The 23042-nt window shown below is 37.2% G+C and overlaps 1 protein-coding gene across 1 annotated transcript in view; it reads right to left on the bottom strand.

Annotated features, from left to right (window-relative positions):
- The window catches only part of BTBD9 (BTB domain containing 9), a gene marked incomplete at its 5' end in the record, with an annotated part of 125113 nt that overhangs the window by 4918 nt on the left and 97153 nt on the right, over nt 1-23042 (bottom strand). The window contains 2 exons of the mRNA XM_082480878.1: nt 746-824; nt 20417-20524. Coding sequence (XP_082337004.1) covers nt 746-824; nt 20417-20524 — 187 coding nt within the window. The remainder of the gene's footprint in view (nt 1-745; nt 825-20416; nt 20525-23042) is intronic.

The raw sequence follows: 23042 nt of genomic DNA, 5'->3' as shown, positions 1-23042 counted from the left end.
TCCTAATCTGACAAAGACTTGCATAAATTCCTAAATTCACATATTGTAAATTGTCCACTGAAGTCAACAGTAAAATCTGGACTTCATCTGAGACAATACACAAGAATTACAAAAGACAGAAGCACAAGTAAACAAAGAGGATGATATTTCACTTGGTCAGTTAGAGAAAAACGTATTTTTCCTGTTTAAAACAAATTGAAAGAAATCTCTCTCTTTGGCCTCTACTGGTTAGCCAATTTACCAGGCATAAAAATTAATTATAAGAGAATCTTATGCAAATAAGATTTGTTTATGAAGAATGAGATTCTTCTAACATTTTATTCATTCAAAAGATAATATAAAAGTGATAAAACCAAGTAATCAGAGATTATATTTCTCTAGTGCGCTAAAATGTTATTTTCATCATTCATCAAAATAAGGAATAATTTAAAACCAAACCCAATAGGAATGCTTGATGGCACTGTGCAAAGGTCAAAACCAGAAACAGTTTACTGTACTTCATAAAACCCCCTAAATATCCCCCACATTAGCAACAGCCCTTCAACTCTGTAGAGCCTGGGAAGATGGTAACATAGTTCACAAATATTCAAGTAAGAAAAGTGTTCATTCTTACCCTGCTAGATTGCCAGAGGAAAAAAAAAACAAAGTACGTTTTTAGAAGGCATTATCAATTTCATTGTAAGATGCGAAAAACTGTACTGTTGTAAATTCATGAAGAATATAGGTTTTCTTAAAAGTTCCTTACCTCATTAGCTGTGTTGTGAGTTCCGACTATTCTGATAAAAGATGCAGGCTGTTTATCAAAAGTGACTGTTTGCCAGGATCTACAAAAAAAGTCCAGAAAGACATACCAATATTAAACACTGTCACAACAACTTGCAGTAAAATATACAGAGAATCCATTCAAGTGACAGTACATACTATTATCACGTAATACGGCAAATAGAGAAACATTTTTCATCACCTGAATTTCCATCACTCCTTGTTCATTTTTATTTTTAAGTGCATTGACTGTGCTTACGTGTTCCCACACGTGCCTTATACTACTATAATTTGTATGCAGGAATAATACTCATGCTATTGCTGAAAGTTAAGAAAATGTCAACAGAAAAAAAACCTGAATCAAAGTCTAAAATCCCCGACTAATATTGGCTATAGTAGATAAACAAGAGATCAGATAAATAAAAGTAAATGCATTCACCTGTTAACTCCCCATGAGAAATCATCAGAGCTTGGTTAAAGAAAATTACAGTTCTAGGGGAAAAAACACCACCCAAACCCTCAAATAAACTCCTTGCACTCTAAGTGGAGCAGTGGGGGCAGAGGAGCCATGCTTCCCTTGTGAGGGCCAAGGTAATTTACTGGAAGGAGAAGTGACATAAAGCATTCTTCCCAGTTCAGGTTGTGAGGATTTCCCCATCCTGACACAGAGGCAGCGGGGAGAACAGACCACCCTCCCAGAGCTGGAGGGTAACTTTGTGGGCTAGACTGAGAGCACTAGAATTAGACTGGGACCACTATAATCTTCCTTCCTCATTCATACTCTTCTGATCTGGGTGAGGTACAACACCTCAAGTGGCCTAATACACAGCAGGAAAAGGACACCAATTCTTACCATACCTTTGTACTTACAGAACACACTGACAGTAAAACAGAAGAAACAAAAAGAGTAACAGGAACTAGAGGTTTCAGTTTGATGCCAGTCTTCCGCTACACTAGATTAGCACTTGAACACGTTAGAATTTAAATTATTTTATATTCATAAAACATGAAAGCTAGATACAGAATTTAACAACTTTTTAGCAAAACTAGACTGTCACAGAAGGCTTCAGAAATAAAACGCAGTATAACTTGATTAACTCACTACAGAAGAAAAACATTGGATACTTTTCCTGAACGTGTTCAGAATACCTTCAGAAGTGTTCATGTAGGAAATAAGGGACCAAAGCAAAACTGGAAGAAAACACCACTCACCACCAGTAGACTACCCCAAAGTCTGGCAGTGTCACCAGCTTGGTTGCTGACTACTTGTCAGGCACTTGAATCTTCCCGGAGTAGGAAAACCTCTTTGTCACAAACATAGCATTTCTGGGTTTAATTTAGTCAAATATTACGTTTATCACTGCTGTCAGGTTATATTTGCTTAAAGAAGATTATGAGCCCAATCAGGACCTAATTTCAAGTAGTTTACTGGTATTACCGCATGAAGTAATGGCTGTAATTAGAGTTACTCATCATAATAGAGAGGTGCGGTCTGTGTCAGGCTGCAGAGACACAGCAGTTACCTATCTAACGGCATGGTTTATTTATATCCCTTATGTGGCTGTGTCCTCCTTATTTTAAAGCTCAGGCTGTTTCTTTGAGCTCTAAATAAAATAGAAAATGAGAATGGACTATTTTGTTGACTGTCTGAAGATCTGAAAGACTGCTACGATTTAAACGTTCTTTTCCCTAAACTGGAGAACAATTCTTGAGTTTCCTTCTCATATTACTCTAGCACAGCCAGTCAGTTAATCTTCATGGCCAAACATAACTTGTAAACTTCAAGTATAGAATCCCAAAGATGAGCGGCTGGACAATCAAATGATTGCAACACTACTACTCTTAACAAAGTATTGCCATAGTTTGCGTTATGCATATGCTTTCACATTCACATGCACGCACTTTATGCAAGAACAGGGATGATGTAAAAATCAGATTTCCCTATTTAGTGATTTGGAAAATATTCTAAAGCTGTACTAAATAAAAAAGTTTAAAATCCTAAAGAAGCTATTAGGAACAGCCTATGCCTTCCTACCCTCTCAGGTAGGGTTTGTGTTCTGTGACAGAAAATAGGTTATTTCGGGATCATACAATAGAATATAAATGGGTCTGTATTTATTTATAGTACTCCTGAGCACTGGTCAAATACACACTGCAAGAGTTCAGTGCAGATTTTCCAAAGATGGCAATAAATGCAATTGTGTGTCGTATGAGGTGACAAGGAAGCTGACACATCTATTCAGGAATACAGCTGAAGAGCATGACAGATATTAAAAGAGGTTGAGAAAAAGGCCTCTGAAGATCCTTTAGACAACAATTTTAGATTCTCCTCCAGGAAGCTCCTAAGTTCTTTCACTTCCCACTGCAGTAGAAGTCTTTATTTTCTGCTACAATGCTGTTGTTAGGATTGAATTATAATTATCCTTTTAATAATATTAAACCATGATAGAAAATAGTAAAAAAAGTTCTTGAGGATGTGAGATTTGAAGGGAGATAGGGTTTTCAATAAATTTGGTCCTATGAATATTTACTGTTTTGGGATGCGTCCATTGTATTCCTTTCCCATTGGAAAAAGTAAGTCAAAATTATAGACAATTTGTAGAAGAGATATTAAAATTCAAGTTATTGAAATTCAAGAATATTGCCACTAGAGAATTAGTACTTGATGGGATAATTAGAAAATTAGGTCTCTTAGTTTATTTCCTTAGCAAAAAGGAAAAAAAAAAAAGTAGAAAACAACCCGAATGGATCTGGAGAAAGTCACTTTTGAAATGAGCGAGGCAAACCTTCTTCACCAGAAAATTGCACTGATTTCGACTGTAACAGCGCATTTGAGAACATCAATATATACAAAGCAATACTTCTCTGTTGCATAATTATATCTGTACCGGAGATAATTTATGCAGTGTATACCCATATGGGAAGAGAGATTACTGACAGAACATTATCAAGGCATATCTGTCCTCTTTTTGCATTTTTTTGCTGATATAACAAATTCACTAAGACTTCTATTTAGGTATCAAGCCATAACAATTGTTCAGTGGTGTTCCTCGATTAAATGAAAGACATCATAGGTAAGCCTTAAGTTTCTCTTTAATCTCCTTCTTTACTACTAGTTATCTCTTCTGGTACTACTGAAATAACTTCAATTTCTTTGTAGAAACTTTATTTTGCAAATTATTTCGTGGTTGTGCCGTTAGTGTAGTCATGCCATGTGTATGTGCTCATTTTATACTTTCTTCACAAGAGCTAGTCTTTCTATCCTCAAAATCAGTTTTGATGGTTTGTACAAAAATTTCCTCCAAATTTTATACATAGCTCTGGTATTGATTTCATACATAAGTCACTGTCTTCCATGAACAGCAGCATTAAAACATATGAAAAGCACCTAATTTTTGGTCTGGGATTCGATACTTCTGTGTAATAGATGCCATTTCTTCACCTTTACTCCCCATATGCCAAGCAAAACAAATCTTTCAAGCTGGTGGCAATACTTTCACCTTCTTTACCTAGAACATGGTCATAAAGGAGCTATCAGAACTTACTTCTCCCACAAACTGACATTGTTGTCTTTGGACTTTCTGGATCTCTGTACTCCTTATTAGTGGCCCTGTAACAAATTGTTTTTTCAGGGTTTAGCTTTTTTAAATATTCGGGAAGTGTTGAACTTTTTTTCTGCTTTCACACCTGTCTTGCTGGTTCATTTGTTTTAGATTTGCTGTTCAATCTGCAGCAGTCCTGGCCGTTACTTTCACAATAGAAATAATCACTACCTCAAGCTGAGGTTTACAACTCTAAGTGAAGACTCAGGACCAGCAGCCTACTCGGATTTATACCGGGGTCCCCAAGCTGAAATGCAGTACTACAAGTTGTTTGGCTAGCAAAGGTCCCCTGATATCACAGCTCCATTTTCCAAAAGAAATTAGCCTTGTTACAGTCCTACGGTGTTTTATTTAACACTCCACATCTCACCTCAGCCACCCGACTTCTCATTCTCTCGTTCTGCCCAACACCCCTGAGGAGATGCAGTAATTGATGATTAGCATTCCAAAGCCATGCTTGCATCCTGTGAGCCTGTCATATTTAATTACATTTTAACTATATTCGTCTTCTATAATAGCCTGAACATAATTTAGATAATTATCTTTTGCTCTCTTATTCTCTGACTCTGCCTGTCTCACTTAGAGCTCCTTGCGATGAAAATCACTTTCTCTACTCAAACATATAAACAGACTCTTGGGCCAAGTGCTTTCATCTCTCCAACAGCAACAGCTGTCACTGAAAACTCAATGGCTTTGTGCATCCCACATTCTCTTCACCATATTCTATTCAGAGAGAGAAGAAAATCATTCGAAACCCCTCCACTTTTGTGTTTCTTCCTGTCTTTATCTTTATTGGGCTATTCCAAGAAGAATGCAAGAAAGAGTGACGTCCAGGTAAATTATAACAATAGCTTGCTATTGCTTAAGCTACCTAGAGCTCCAAAATAGCAATTCGCCTCAAAGAATTTAATGGCTTTTCTCAGCATTTGGAATCCTTGCCTAGTTATTTCTATGAAAAGCTGCTATCTTTCTAAAGATTTATTATATAGAATAGGCTACAAATAGTGACCTTTCCCTGTTATTTCCTTCTCTTCCAGAAAGAAAAATTTAAGAAAGAAGTGGAAGTTTATTTTTTATTGAGGTCTTCTAATGAGCCGCTGGCGCTACAGAATACTACCACGCTGTGGGATCACCAGAGCAGCTGTGATTATAGCTGAAACCAAGTTCAAGCCAAAGATGTAAGATGAAAGAGAAAGCTGTTACACGTAACTAACATTCATCAAGCTGTAATAACCATATCATATTCCTACCATGGCTTGCTGTAGGCTAAGAATGTACGTTTTGTGTGTGCACATCGTGTCTCCTCACATTCCAAAGTGACATACGAGCTCCAATTTTTGTTCCTCACTCCAAGAAGAAAAGCAAAGCAGAGTTGGAAGCCAATGTGGAAATGAACAGCACACCCTGAAAATGTCCATTAGCAGCAAGTAACCTCCATTTTGCTTTCTAATACTTGTCCGCATATGCCTTGTTCTATAGCAAGTGAGAAAACACTTCTTAGCTTAATTGTGTGGGGACTTTTTCAACTGTGACTACATTTTTTTTTTAATGAAATACAGCATTCGTTGTGATAGAATAGCGAGAAGATATTTGTAAAAGCATGTGACAGAAAAAGGAAAGAAGAGCTCTGCTGTCTTTCCATACATCACTCTGACGACTATACTGACGTAAACAAGACAGCAAGTAACCAGCATGTGAAGCTGCCAAATAAAAAATTGCGTGCACAGATAAGCAAGCCAACTGAGACTCGAGAAGTACCGCAGGATGTTCTGCATGATGTGTGCTACACCCCCTGCTTTATTAATGAATACCGTACTAACATCTACTATGGAGCACCTACAAAATAAACGCAGAAGTGTGCACTAAAAATGCTATAGCAGTTTTTGTTATGCAGACATTTTTCTTTATAAAATACCAAAAAGGCCTACAGCTACCTTATAAATTGCCTATAAAAAACATCTTTGACACCATAGCAGTACTAAACAATAAAGCGAAGTAATACTCTCTCTTGTTAAAGCTGTAATTTAACATACTAATTCAGAGTGTCAGACCCATAAAGCACAGAAGTCGAATGGGGTAGCTGGCTCAGCCGCCCCCTTTCCATCCAGCCTCCCAAGCCACTGAGGGGGAAGGCAAAGCAGGAGAAAGAAAATATTGTGAGGGATCAAAGGTCATCTACATTTTGTTTTTTTAATTAAAGTCAACTTAAGTGCAGTTCTACCCCTGGTCCACCTCAACTAAAAACTGAGACCTAAACCCACTTTTTTATCTATTCTTTTAAGCACTTGCTTAAAAGGTGACTTCTAAAGAAGTAAGGAAGGTGCAAGCTAGAAGTAACAGCTTTCTCTCTGCAGCTCTTGGAGACAAAAGCAAAACTCACCTATTAATGCATCTTGGTTATATTTATGCTATAGTCCATTGACGAGGTAGCAAATATACTTTATCCAGTCTAATACGGAAAAAAAAGCCCCGAAAGGACTTTAGTACTAATGGCATAACCATAAAAATGGTTAAAAGTGAAATATAATGAGAGTCTATAATAAATGTGAGAATAATAAATACTAAAAATAACAGACTACAGTATTTGTTATGAAAAGGCTTTATATATTAAGTAAAAATATACATTCCTACTTTCTGGGAAAACTCGCCTCAAAAGCTTTTATTCTAAACATACTTCCCATAAGGAACACGATTTTGAAACCTTCGAACAGAATTTGTAGTTATTTCTGCCCTATGATTGGTCCCTCCCACCAATCCAAACAAATAAGAAAACTTTACCGAACTGCTAGAAATGTTTTATTGTATATGATTTACTGAAGAAACCAAATCTGGGCTTGATAAAGCAGACCTATTAGAATAAAAATTCTGACATATCAAGTCTATACTGACTTTCTGACATCTTTATAAAGCTTCTAATATAAAAGACTCCTTATAGTAACCCCTGCTTTTGCAGCTTCAGTGATGACATTTTTGCTGGTTTAGAAAAAATATTACATAAAGAAAATGTTAAAATATAGTCAAACTGAGCAACGGTAAAACTGAAAATAGTAATTATTTTTCTAAGTGTACTAACCAATTTTCAAATATATCTATGTGCCAATGTAGGCATCTAGTAGCATTTTTGTACTGCATAAGCTGTGTACTCATGTAACTTACCTTGCTCACACATTTTTTCAATTTCTACAGGCTGCCTTTCTGTACTTCCAAAAATAAAGTTTATATTTAAAAATCTTATATAAAATGAAATTATAGGCTGTGAACTTGAGTAACTTGACCTATGAGTTCATCTTACATACTTGTGTGTACAGCAGAGCATACAAGCAGAAGGCAAGACAAGGTTGAATTGGTTTTGTTGTGCTTGCTCATTACCAATAGTGATTGCTCCTGATGTTCATGTAGACAGCAAAGACAGGAAAAGCCACTCAACGTTATTAACGTGCCCAGTAATACAACTAGCGGGCTGCTTTGACCATTGAAGACTTCTTCCCTCCATAATCCTACAACAGATTGTAAGCTATTTTTGTTATACAACTTTTCATGCAAATGGAGTAGTCAATTAACAGCAAATATATAAACAATATTTTTAGAGGTATGAGACAGAAACATGGTCCCTATTAATCAGTTTCTCTGTAGCATGTCGACTAACACTGTATTTATCGCACTTCTCTCTGAGATTCCTTTGGGTGTGATTTCACGGCCCACTCATAAAAACTTCACATTTACAGCAACCGCCCTTCTATTACTGTCGATAACATCTAATTGACATGTCAAACCTCCAAGGAACGTAGTAAATTGAACCACAGCCCCTAAGAAGAATGAAACAGTAAAAAAAGTAAATCAGCATGTGCCTCCTCATAACAGCAATACAAACATACTGAGCTTTGCTAATGGAAGGGAGGAAAACTGTAACCCTTTCTACTACCCACAGTGAATTACCTATTAACCTCAAGGTCAGAAAACAAAGCCTTGTGGCCTCAGACTGAAACTCATCTAGAAAAAAACCTGAACCCACATCCATGAATGCAGTAATTTTAGACATGAGACTAAAGTAAACTAAGACAGACAAAAATAATAAATACAATTTTTGCTTCTGTTACCATGTTACAGACAGAGAAAATGTGCCCCCCTCCCCACTAGTTTCCGATAAACTAAATTTTAGCATTTAATTCAGAACTCTGTACCTTGAAAATTATATAGACAAAGTAGAGACAGATGGGTAAAAGTCATAAATATAATTTTAAAAACGGGGAAACTTGACTTATGATGAAAAAGCACGAAAAAGTCAGGCAACACTTTTTGAAGTAGCAACTGAAGTAACAGAAAAAAGGCAGAATGACTTCAGAATTGTGAAGGTGAAGTATATGAAACCCGTAAGAAAGAAAAATTGGTTTGAAGGGATACCAGAAAAATAATGGAATGAAATTAGGTAATATGATGTTCAGTACTGGTATTGAGAAAAAGAAATTCTTACTGTGGGATCTCGGTGTGATAGAAAAGCAAAGTATATGAAACAAACTGATGGAGCATTATTCTAAAAAACGTACACAACATACCACATAGCGAAGAAACCCCCGAAAGATGAACCTAAAGATATAATAATCCTCTCATTTTGCAATTCATGGATATAATCTGTCTCCTGGTAAAAACATTACTGTGAATAAATCAATGGCTTAATACTGCATAGATCTCAATGCAGGATATTTGTAACACTAAAGACCATACCTGGTTTTGCCAGCATAAGCAAATGTGTACTTTTCAGATTTTTAATGGAGTTAGTTCCTGAATCTCAACAACCTAATTAGTGCAAATCTCTAGATTTGATGCGTTAACATCTGATTGGCCTCCTGACTATAGAAGGAGATGTCGACAGTTGCTATATTTAATGGCTTTGCCTGTAAGAAAGGCCTACAGACAAAATAGTAACCCACCATCCAGTTCAGGGACATTTGGTCATCTCCTATTCACTGGGCTATTAGATGACCTTATGCAACAATGAATTTTTAAGTAAACAAACACAACCACAAAACAACAGTTCAGGTATTAGGCATTTCTTTCTGGTCTCAGGCAGATAAATGGGTCAGTTTCACTGGAGACATCTACAATTTGGACAACCTTTTTCTAGTAATTTGTATTTATTTATAAAGGCGCCGAGAGTGTGCATGTGTGTGGGTGCCTGCACGCATGTGGGTATGTGCATGCACGCACAGGCATTTTCAAAAGAGAGAATATTACGACTCTATGAAGGCAATCCAATGAACTGCCAAAGGATTCTTCCATAATATAAAAGCAGTAATCCACAGTATTGAGTCATTATTCAGAAGCTGCACATTTGTTCCTGTGCTGATTGGAAAAAACAAACTTTGCTTAATAGGATGCAAGAGAGGAGAAGTATTCTCCCCCTAGCAAGAAAATTAGGATTTCTGTTACATTGAGCAGAATGGGCAATAGTTGGCGAAGACCTCTTAAGACAACAGGCTTTTCCGGAATTGCTTAATGTTGTAGGTCAAACTGGGACCCAAATGTTTGGGGGGGGGGGGGGGGGATATTTAAGTATTCTTAGCCTGTATGAGCAGTCAATCACAGAAGGAGGACAGTAGAATTTACAAATATCTGAGAGGCGCAAGATACACTGAGGTAAAGCTGAACAACAGAATCATGTGAAAAGAGGAGTAAACCTACTAAGAGCAAGTTTTCTTACACTGTCAAAGAGCTTCTCCACGGCAAATAGCAGAAGGTCGAACAGGTTGTATATTTAAGTGCGGCTGACCACTGAAAACAAGGGTGTTTGCTGTAAGATGGAGCAACAGCCAAGATTCTGACTACAATTTATAAGACAAAATTTACTCATCGAGCAAAATTTAATTCTGGCAAGGCAGTGTCTATAAGTTTTAAAAGAGACATTTCCCATCATCTTCACATTTAGCCTGCACTTCCGAAGTAGGGTTATGTACTGATAAAATATGCAGTGTGCGACTCGCCATCTTAATATTTAATATTAAAAAGTGATCACAGTACAATCAAGCAAAATAAAGAAATGTAGTCATGCCATGACTCTCAAGGAATATATGCATTTCTTGTACCTCTACGCTATAAGGAACACTTACAGACCCAGTACGTTGCTGCAGAAATGGGCTGCTCAGGTATCCATCTCAGTGTCTCAAAATCTTGCATTCTTCAATCTCAGCAAGCATTTCCTTATAATTAATTATCTTCTTTTCAGGATTTTTTCAGCATCCTTAAGCTTTTCAAAAGGCATAAAGGTTTCACCTTTCACTAAAAACCACAGTGTTTATATAATCTGATTTCTTTTTTAGCCTGGCAGAGATGACAGATTAGATCAAGAAGAAATGGTACAAAGAGGAGAAGGCAAAGTTCTATGTTTAATCTCAGGAATAAGAGTATGTTGATTAGGTCTTGAAGCTTCAGCATCAGGAGTGTTCCCTACCTACAATATATGCACCATATTTATCAACTTAATATTGGTTCTACAAAACCTAGTTCCTTAACCCTGGTGATGTATTTTTAGCTGTTTAGGTGGCACAGGTTGAAAACAGGTATGGTACCATGTTCAAGTAAATGCAGAAAACAGTCAAGTGAAGATGAGGATAAGGATGTTTTAAAACGGAATATAGGGAACGTTCTCAGAACGAAGAGGTCTGAATACTTCTATAGTCTGGTCCCTGGGCTCAGGGAAACACAATCAGTGTTGGTATAAATCTATCCTAACAACAAGCAGTAAAGGCAATATTGGAATAAGTAATATTATCTTGGATTCTGGTGTTTTCTTCCCTCCCACCCCTCAACAAATATTCTGCTCACTAAGCAATACTGTGTCTCTGGCACATGGGGGGGTGGGGTGAGGTGGAATGGACTGAGAACGTCAATGGACATTGTAGTGCATCTGAATCTACCCAATACAGAAATATGCCACAAAAAGACTATGAAATGGTTGATGTGTTAGAATGGCAGATTTACCACAAACCATCAAAGCGCATGTAAAGTAACCGGTGAAACAGTTTAAAGTGAATTCATATTGTTTTTAAGGAAAAGAAGCAAAACTACAGCAAAAACTCCTACTGAAAAGCTCTAGAAACTGGGTTCTCAAAGAAAATCTCAAATATGTGTGCAAGAAAGTCTTCACTCTATTGCTCAGCGGACAGTGACTGAGAAAAGTTGCTGTGTCAGAAAGGAAGGCAACGCGGAGCACCACGGGTGGAAATAATGCAAAGGACAAGTCTGATTATCCAAGCCACGACTTTGCATTGGTAACTTCTAAACTAAACACGGTCAATTTATACAAATTTGACAAATCAACTTTATGTTGGATTAATATATTTTTTTAAAGTTACGGGCACCAAAACAGCAGGCAAGAAACCTACGGGAAGGCCGTGTCTCAGGCAGATAAATGACAGCAACATCTTGTGATGAAAGCACCACAGCACGACATCATGGTGATTTAAAAGACTTAGAAGGTAGCACAAAATCAGTGATTCTGACAGCAGCTGGCCTTGCTCAGATTCAATTGGGATAAGTAGACGCAAAGATGAATATATAGATGAAAGAATGGCTAGTGCAGAATACGCGAGAATGAGTTCAGCAGCCAGAAACCAGACAGACTGAATCCCATCCACTTTCACAATATGGAAAACAAATCTCTACCTGGTCAAACCAAAGACACTTTAAGAATATCAACCCAGAAAGTAAGACAATCAGAAAAAGAATAAGTAAATTAAAAATGTCTGGATATCAGAAACTTATTTGGGGGTTGATAAAACAACGAAGGCAGCCTCTCTCTCCTTCAGTACTGTCTTTTCCCTCTTCAAAGCAGAAGGAAAATACATTTACTGAAAACCCCTCCCGTGTCTAGTGCTTACAGAAGAAGCAGTGGTTATCTGTAAAGAGAAAGCACTAGCTTATACTTAAAATGCAACCTCTTGTAATAAGAATAACTTGAAAGTTTGCTATTTTATCACAGAACCTTTAGAAAGTCATCTGGCAAGAATCAAAAAGGCAAAGGCATTGGGAAGTTTAATTTCTATTGAAACTTAAATGTAATAATAAATAATAATAATTAAAAAGTAATAATGAATAATAATAATTCATGTAAGGAAATGAATGTTTGCTTTTTCATTTTAAAAAGAAGACTATGCAACCGATATTTTACACATACTTAATTATGACTATGTATTTTGAAAAAAAATTCTAAACCAGAGTGCTCACAAATGCATTCAACTGATTTTTTTTTACCACGAAAGGTTAGTATAAACTTCCTGTTATTTATCCAAGAGAAGAAGAAAACCAGGGCTTATTGTAAAGCATGGTCAACAGAATAGCAGAAGTAGATTATTCACTCCCAGAAGAGTAAGCCATATTCATTTCTTCAGGATTTATGTCATTGTTTGAACCATTTAAAAAAAAATGACCCAAAAATACAACAACCAAAAGAGCAGTCAAAGTGAAAAGAGATTCAGTAACATACGAACCAAGTTACCCATTCCTAGAGAACACTGTGGGTTGGGAGAACTCTCTAGGATTTCACTTTTGATGGCTTAGAGTTTAAAGTCGTCTCTCTGCTTACTCTCTCCTACCCAGAAAAGAACAATTGTAATTCAGTTTCATCAGCACAGCTTGACCCTTCATGGAGTTTTTCTTTTATAAAGCTATTTGTGTATATTAATGATACACTTTGGAATACTTATTATTTCAAGTTTCCTTTCCCCCTGCTCACCAGAACGTATTTTTTCTAGATGATATATTACAAAGCAATAAAACATACATCTATTTATATTGTTAGCTTGACAATTTTTACAGGCCTCCAAAGAGACATTCAAGTCGTTGACGGCATGGGAGAAAAATCCAATATCTAAAAGAAACAGATAGCGATACTATGGGTATTATTTGGTATTGCTTATTTCCTCTGAGGCAGGACTGAGCTAACATCCAAATTGATGTCAGAGTTACTGGGATGTTTTCTTCACTCTCCTCACAGTAGTGTGCAAGAAGAGGAGCTGAGAACACGCCAGTCACAAGGCAAAGCGGAGCACACAAGGCAAAGCGGAGCAAAGTAAAACTGTAACGCCTATGTCACATGCAGAGCTGCAATAAGTGTATGACAAAACATTCAAGAGAGACTAAGGCGCTGCAGTTTGCAACTCCTTGCTGCTCTGTTCAAGGCTTGTTCAACAGATCTATGCATATTTGTGGCTGAAAAGCAACCACAAGGAACTGAAGGTAGAAGTGGAAAAAAGAAAAGACAAATTAACAATCTGAAAACCTTCTTGTGATCCGGAATCACCGCTAAGGAACATAACTTAAAAGAAGTTAGATCTTTTTTCAATCAGACCAGACTCAGCTAAAGTAAAAGCTAGCAAATGAAATGTTAGACGCAGAGTTTTCACACTACTGAGAGGCTCCTAAGGCTCTGAAACGGAATACAACTCTGGTTTCTCTCTGTGAAATCTTAATTCTTCGTGCTTAATAAGGCAGGTCTGTGAAGCTGGAGCTGCTTTCTTCTTCTGCTTTATTAGAATCTTTCAAAATGTGAGCATATAAACACAAGGAAAAATACGTACTTCAATGCCTCTATCGTTCAGGGCTTTTAAGCTCAATAATTACACAAAATGACCCTTTATATCTGTCTGACTTGCTCCAGTAGGCATTACTAGCGGCATAATGAACAGATTAATGAGAACCCTCAGTTTATTTTTGTGAAGTGAGACTGGAAATTGAGCTTAACAATGCAGCAATTTCCCAGACATCTCGCTTGAATATATTTCATCTTTGTATCGTATGAATGTGGCTACACTGAGTTCAGCAACTCTGGAGGAGGCATTTGGATTTCACAGAGTTGCTGTGAAATTTGCTTCATGTAAAATAGGATGAACCGTGGTCACAATATACTCCGTTTGACAGAAGAGGTACAAGAACATTTTTTCTGTGAAATTAACTTCATGTAAAATAGCACGAAGTGTGGTGAAAATACCCTGTTTGACACAACACGTACAAGGAGCAGCTCCCTTTACCCTGTTCCTTGGGAGCTCAGGCATGAGGCAGAATTAAGGATTATACAAAAATTAGGAAAAATGTTATTTTCTCATTCTAGGTATGACAAGATAGCAGATGCATGCAATACTGATGGGAAGCAACAGAAAAAGCAATGGGAGTGTACAGGCAGTCAGCAAAGAAAAGAGAGCTGAGAATGTTCAAGGTGTTACGCGAGAAAACAGTCCTATGGAAGCGGTTAAGGAGAAGAATGATGGATGAAAATGGGTGCAAGGGAATTCTAGAGATGGGATCATAGAGTGGAGGAACTAGAGGAGGTCAGGAGAAAAAAAAAGCTGCTATGTTTGTGGCTAAACGTAAGGAACTACACATATGAGCACGTATCGTGCCACATGCAGTTACGAGGAAAGGTATTCACACACTTCAAGGATTATCTCTATAGCAAAAGAAATAACCACCTCATGGCAGAGATTAGCCTGGTTTCACAAAAGTATGCCCAGAAAAAAGAAATCCAAAATTGAGTTTGCCAGTAACATTCTGTATAGCAGAAGTATTTTCTCACTTGAAGTCCTTAGACAACATGGAAAACACTCTTCTGTACATCTGAACTTGGTTTAGAACCGTTAAGTGCACGACCAAGATCACTCTAGGTGTTCTTTACCTGTGATTTATTATCAAAGGAAATACAGCAGTGCCTGAAAACTGGAAATGCACACAGTATGTCATATGATAGAAATATCAAACACTAGACAAAAGCAGTAAACCTCAAATAATAGTTATTATATAATAAAATGATAATGAGCAACGGAAATGTGACATTAAGTTTGGAAGTTTTTAAACATTTATCATAACAGCAGTATACTCTGAAGAAAAAAGAGTCGGGGGGAGAGGGGGAGAATATAACACAATACATTATAAACCACCTGAAAAGGAAGTCACGCCCTGCACAAGAAAATTATAAAATTGTTATAAAATTGTCCCAAACCAGCCATACAGACAGTTGATACCAATTGCCTTAGAACTGCCTGTCAATACACAATATTCATCACCTCTCAAATTCTACCAGAGTATTAGATCCTTTTTTCAACTGGCAATGGGTTAGATCCATTTCACAATAACTACACAAGAGAACTTTCAAGAATGATACTGAGCTGATAATTGCCACGATAGCCTGTTTCATATTTGTCTTTACAGGTTGGTTTTTTTTATCAAAAGTGCCATTAACTCCGAGGTCTGACTCCTACTGGCCTTTGCTATCTTCTGTTTTTCATTTGACTTTTAGACTTTTGTCAGCAAATTCTTCTAACAAGTGCAGGTTCAACACTAACGCTCAAGCCCACTTATCATAAATGTTTTTCAAAAAAACAGACCAGGACATGACTGTTTTTCATTACTGTCATACTGTGTAGAGAAAACCAGCTTATTGTGGAAAAGAAAAAAAAATAGCCTCCATAGAGCATTAGAAAATTGACAATTACACAACCAGTACGCATTAATTGGCTTCCACTTAGGGAAGGTATGCAAGCTTCCCCTATGAAGATAACAGACATCCAATTTCTGTCTTCAGGCTTTTGAAACTGGGAGAAGAGGAGGTTAGGAGTAGCCTGTCAGTTCCTGGCTTTGAGCATTGAATTATTAATTTACACAAAATACTACATTAAAAATACCATTAAAACAACTCAAAGCAGCATACTGAGAGTTTAAAGGGGAAGTTCATGCTTCAGTAGACTGCCAAAACTAATATATGCTATTTAAGCATAATTTAATTTTCTTTCTCAGCGTTTTGTTTGCCAGTTACTGTTCATCAAAGGTGTCTGTTGAGGTCTGTGCTACCTTTATGGTTCGTCCTACCCCTTGTGCCAGAGATTCAGCAAAACGATTTGGAGACCTCACAGGACACTTGCAAGACAGAACGCTAACGACTTACACAAAGAAAGACTGCGTAGACAGAAAGCCAGGCAGCAAACAGCAAAGGAAACAACTCCCATCCGCATGTCTTTGAAGACAGGAAAGTGAACAGAGACTATAACTAGCAAAGTAAATTTTCTCATTGCAAGCATTCTGTCTCTTCAAATGTGGGTCCCTGTGAAATTTTCCTGAGTTTTAACTTCATCCACTTTCACTTGCTACTGAAGCGTATCATACGCAGAAAGGCAAGCGAGTTGCTTTTCTGGAGTCTTCTGCAGTATATCAAATGCAGAACCAATGCCAGAAAGGGTAAAGCCAGGATTTCAAGACCTTATGAACCACTTAGACTGTGCTCACATCTCCAAAATTTCTAAGAGAAACAGACATAATTTGGAGTATACTTTTTGGTAGGTATTCCTATTTCAGCTTCACATAAATACACGTATAATGTTTCTTAGTTGACTGTTACTCTGAGAGGTACTTGTAATCATAACAACATGAACAAAACCAAACATAAACAGGCAATCATAAACCCATGTAAGGATGTACCTACTTCTCATTTTCTTAGACAGAGACACATAAGCCTAACTGACGACAATTTTTATACCAATGGAGGATTAGTCCTTTTCGGTCTGGGGTGTCCAAGTATTCATCAAAAAAAAAAAAAAATTTTGGATTTGGATGAGACACAAAATAGTTGCAAAATTTGACCACATTAGCAAAAGATTTGTTTCATTTCTTCCAGGGGAGAGAAGGGTGCGGCATTCACAAACATACAGAGAACGAAGAGATGAGGGTACTCTTGTTTCCACCCCATTGTGCTGGAGTCTGGTTAAGGCAAACTGCTAAATACAGTAATCTTTAACTGACTGCCTAAACCTGATGATGAGTCAAACCCAGGCACAGTGCATGAGTTTGGTTCTTGCTTTTCCTTGCGAAATGCCTGAATCCCCTGACTAAAAGCCATTTAGAGGAAGATTTCTCTCTGTCGGAGGTGTGCTGTTTGCATAAAGTACCAAGGTATTCACGGTATTCCTGGTAAGGGGAAGGACAGAGATGGGGAAGAAGAAAAAAAAATAATCTCTTGCACTCAGCAAGTATCTTTACCATTATACTATGACTGTAAACCAGATAAATTGTATCACCTCTGCCTCACTACAGCATCTGCTAATTTTGGTTAAAATCCAACTCTTCATCTCCTCTGTTTGTTGTTGTTGAAATTATATAAAGTGAAACTAGTTTGTTTTCATGGCAAAAAATCCACGTCTTCAATTCATTTTGAGATGTCTTCTTTCAAAAAAAAACCTTATAGAAACTAAACCAAAAAGTCAGTTCTTCACATATTCCTACTAGTGACTGGTTCAATTTTCTCTTCTTCATTAAGACATTTCCATCGCCATATTGAAACCTTGCCAAACAATTTTAAATGAGGGCCTTCATTCAGTGCAGGAGTCACTGAATGGTGATGTCTATGCCGTTCTACATTCAACGGGTTTTGAGTGCTAAGAGTATGGCTTTTCAGGTCATAGCACCACATTTCAATATTTTTCAGTAAAATAAAAGTGGTCCAGCTCTGACAGTATGCAATTACAATCCTCTTTACAGACCAGTTCTAACACTTCTAGCACTTGGCATTTATATAGTATTTTATATATTTATTTTACATATTTAATATATATAAATATAAAATATATAAATATATCACTGTATATATTTATTTTTCTATATTATGCATACATGTATTATGTAGTATTTAGAGTTATCAACATGCCATTACAATCAAAGCAATTTTGGAGCTGAAGTTACTTCACCATTTCTGCAAATCCTACTTGAAAAGCAAATTAAACATATTTAAAGGGTTTCCTTTTCAGTGGTGGGGTGACTGTAAGAAAAACCCATCCAATTTGCTGATCATGAAAGGTAAGAGATCCAAATTCAACATGAATAAAATCTGTCAAATGCAAAGAAATCACCTGAAAATTGATGGGGGTGTGGGAGGTCACACACCTTTCACCTTACCTCAGTCACAGATCATACAGTATTTAAACGTGACTGCAGAGGACAGAAAACTTTCAGCAATAAGTAAGACTTTTCAAACTGATGCTCTTTATTTACAACTTTCTAGTCCTTGTTAAATTGAATTGTTCTGGAGTCCACTGAGCTTTTGTAATTGTAAGCTTCAGGACCAGGTCTTTGTATTTGTTTAGAGCAGATAGTTGCAGACAGTGCTAGAACACTGTAAGTCTGTAGACTTCAAGATTAAAGACTGGGATTTTGCTAGCTGAGTGCATGCCTTTCAGAGGAAGAAGTGAGGTAAAATACAATTCACAGTTCCACGGCTTTGGGAACTTCCAGAGGACCTATGTTTTCAATCAAAACTATCCCATGAGAAGGCAGCTATCTTTATTTCAGGGATTCACCTATACTTGTCCAAGGTTCAGGCTTTAAAAAACAAAACAAAACCAAACCAAAACCAACTGTGGTTTGAACATGGTGAGTAGATACTTGAACTGGGCAGTCAACCAACTGTTCCACCTGTGCTGTGAATACTTAAGAAGTGGTCCTTTTTACTGTTATAGGCTATTAGTATCAAAATGCACAAGGAAAAAGTGCAAAAAGACTCCGATTCTGAGTCTCTCTCTGTCTTTTGTGGTTTCAGCCTTTTAGTGCTCCCACTGCTGGAGGCCGACAAAAAGATGAATTTTATCTATTATGCTGAGATGCCTTTGAGAATGAGGAAATCTCTTTTACTCTTTCTCCAGACCTGCAGGCAGAACACAGGTTTTCTGCTCATCAATCCCCTGCCCTTTACAGGGACAGGGAAAGGACGTGTCAAGTTGCTCTTCACCAACACGTCTAGACCGCATTGTAACATGTCTGAATTGAACTATTTGTTAAGAGATGGAATATAAACTTAAGGAAAAGGTGTATCAGCAGTGTTGCTAGAAAGGACTGAATAACTCTCTTGCCTGACGTGACAAATGGAGATACATCTCTAAATTTGTAAAATCAATTTTGGTTTGGTCGGCACAAATGCAGGCTGGGTGGGGCTGGCCCTGTATGAGCCGACGGCTTCAATTTTGTCCTAGGAAAGAAAGCATATCTTATGGAAAACTGACTTGAGGAAAAGGAGGGAAATAAGATTTTTATAAGTCTGAGCTTCCCTGGGGATCAGTCAGGAGATCATGTCTGATCAATATTCACTGAATGCTGAGCATACCTGGCTTCTCAATATGTAATGTATAAATTTGCAACCTGTATTTTCAGTCCCATGACAAGTATCTGGTTGATTCTCTACTTGGAATTAGAACTATGAAATGCTTTACGAAGGCCATCAACACTGAATTACTCTTCCATACCAGAAGAATGCATTTTATCACCAGAACAAATAATTACAGAAAAGGCCATGGAGAGTATATGTGTGGAGAGTGTTCATGCCCAATTTCTCCTCGCTGAAGTAAACAAATTAAAATGAAACAGGTTTTATCTCTTATCTCTTTTTAAGAAGCATGTTTTTCTATGCAAGGTCCTATTCAAAAGCACAGAGGTCAGTGCATATAGTTGAGGTACTCTACTGTTGAACAAAGTCAAGCTCAGGTAACTGGTTGACCTGTTACAGTTTGGTCCCTACCCTCGCTCTCCCCATCTCCTTCAAATATCATGCGATGCTTCTATGTGCTTTGATAAGGGTAAAATGCATTTGATGAAGAAAATCCTTTACCAAGCATGCTCTCTTTCCTCTCGTACGATGTTCCTCAAGTAGGGGTGATTTGACACCAGAGTCACAATAAACACATGAACTCTGGAGAAACATGGTTTAACTTTCAGCGATCACAAAACTAAGGGTATGGTAGGCAGAATGCTCCTGAGAATGAACAAGCAAACTCATTGTTTGAAGATCCAGTACTGATGTGGATCTTCAGAACTTGATTCTGATTTGAAAGACTAGATATTCAGCCACATTAGAAGCTGCTACCTCCTAAAGTTGTATTTACAAGCACCTAGAGTTAGTAATCTACAGGTTATGTAATGACATCCTTTTCACAGTCAAAAAGTTACCTGTGTTAGTACTAGACAAGAGGATTAAAAAAAAATTTTCCAGTTCTGACTTTGTGCAAATAAGCGGAAAAAATTAAACTCACTTGCAGGAAATTTTTGTGCGATCTGCTACCGTAGTCCACTGCTGCTGATTCGTTGAAACCTCAATGTAGTAGCTGTAGCTCCGATCATCGCAGTCCCAAAGTAGCAACCTAGGTATGAAGAAGTTGTTGAGCGATAAGTAAAATAAACATTAAATCCTCTCAATCCTTTGTAAATTTAGCAGTTTCTGTTGGAATGTGCTTCTAACACTCAACTAAGTCTTTACTGTTTCTGTCACTCAAACTTGAGTGTCTCCATTCTTACTATCCTAAGGCCAGTAACATATTTACAGGCTTATAATAACCACCTTACTGACATTACACTATTACACTCATCCAATTACTTTTAATTTATTTGAAAGTCAAAAAAGAACTAATTTATTTAGCATGTGGCATTGCCTGCTTTAAATCTGGGACCTGTCTGGAAAGGTCAGTTTAAAAGGGGAAAGAAAAAAGATTCTGGCGACTAAAAAGATTGCGCTTGTCTTGTTAACTGTATTCTCTTTTTTTTGGTAAATGTTTCAGAAATATTTTTAAAAAAGCAAATAGGAAAATGGGATTTCCCAGACCTCATTCATCATAATATGAGGAAAAAGGCACTGAATTGTTGACCAAATTGCTAAAAAACCAGAAGAAGAAAAAGTTAAAAATAGAGGTCTCAAGGTGTCATTCCGTACCCATTCTAAGGAACATGCAGCTCTTGAGGAAGGGCACTAAATGACATATTGAACAGCCTTTAATTTCCATACTTGTCTCACAGAGAGGAAGATCTAAAGCATCAGGAATGTGATTTAACTTAAGGATATAATTCTCAAAAAACATCTGGCAAATGTTGTATCGTCTCTACTCCTTCTCTTTATATGGGGCTTATCTTCCTGTTCTAAGAGATATTTGAAACCTCGACATCATTCCTCAATTTTATTTTATTTCTAAGGTTATGAATTAACCACAACCAAGAACCTTGTCCCTGTTCTCCTCTCCCCCTCACTCGATGGGTTTGAGATGCGTACATAAGAAAAACATCCAGCACAGAATGCCTTCTTTAGCAGAAACCACAAAAGATTATATCAAGCATGTTTGTGAATCAGTATGGAGCACCTTTTTTTCCCAATGAAGCATCTGCAAATGACAAGAGGGTATTTACACAACTAAAGGGGCAACGCACTGGCCAGAACAGAGGCAAACACTTCTGCCCTTTCTTCTTTAGAAGCAGTTAAATGTTGTCCATATTTTGGTTAATAGATGTGGTTTTCCCTACATTTTACAAAAACCCATCGGTTGGTGTCATTCCACTGATTAGCAGGGTGCAGTTTAGAAAAAGTAACCACCGTTATTACTTTTTTCATAGAAAGTCAATGGCAAATTGGATATCAAAACCAAAATTTCAAAACAAAATTTCTTTTCTATTTGAGTTCGAGGTGACTGGAGGCAGTTTTTGAATTGCAATATTCTAAGTGAACAATCCACATTGTGTCTGTCACGGACACCTATGTTTTGCTGATTTTGTTTTAGTCTTACTCTCCAAACTGTTACTCAATACACCAATGGAAAAGAAATACTCTACTGCAATATATTGGCTGTTACCAGCTGCTGCCGTCTCTTGATCCTCAGGGTCTTGTCAGTTAGCTGACACTTACTAGGATTACTGCTTAAAGCTGGCTATTTGTTACAGAAGCAAATTAAACTGCTGTAGTCAAATAACCAAAGCACAGCTAGCTATCCAAAACAGCTACAACTGCAACAATGACCTAGATGATCATTGTAGGTCTCCTCCAACTGAAATAGCCTGGGCTATTCTATATGCGAATCACTACAGCAATGCGTACAGTGAATTGCAAAAGCCAGGTAATACAGCTAACCTGGGTTCTTTCTCCAGCTGTGAGGAAGAACTTCCACAGATCCACTTTTTTTCAAAGTGCAATAGGTAAGAATCCATTGATTCTCAATGAAAATAGCCGAGACAGATATGAAATGAAAAGGAACCTGTGCCACACTACAGACTTTCCCAAGCACAGAGCTTCGAGCTGTCTCTCTTTAATCATCTTTCAGAAGAGTGCCCAAGTTTTATATTATAAATTCCTTTCTTCCAGTTCAGAAAGTCTTTCTTGCTTTCAGCTGCTGCCTCTGCTGGGAGGAATATAACTGCAGAAATCATTGCTCACTTTTAACATTTAAAAAAACAATACTGCTAGAGGGGGAAAATGACCTAGCTAGTCGCCAAATACAGAATCCTTCCTCTTACAGAGAGATGCTGTCTCAAGCAGAAGCTGGACTGTCTTCAGAATTTGGTTGTATAAGGACATGTATGCCTGTACCTTTGCCGTAAAAAAACAGTGCAATTGCCTTCTTTCCAAACAATCTAGTTTAGCTCTTTATTTCCTGCTTTGGAAACCCAGCATTCAAAGTGGAATCGGGTCTACTGGACAAGCAGATTTGAAATAAACTCCCTAGATGCTCTCAACTGAAGCCAGCTCATTAATATTATCAAAAATAAAAAGCTATCAAAACAGCTTTAAGAAGCTAAAATAAACCACTCTTAACAGAATCCTTTTAGCACATATTAATACTGTCTATTTGCAAAGCAAAAAAATCAGACCTGACTTAGTAAAAAATAAAAAATAGTTGCCTA

Source organism: Vanellus vanellus, assembly GCF_965231255.1.
Source record: "Vanellus vanellus genome assembly, chromosome: 3".
NCBI classification, from domain to species: domain Eukaryota; kingdom Metazoa; phylum Chordata; class Aves; order Charadriiformes; family Charadriidae; genus Vanellus; species Vanellus vanellus.
This window is presented reverse-complemented; position numbering and strand designations above follow the sequence as displayed.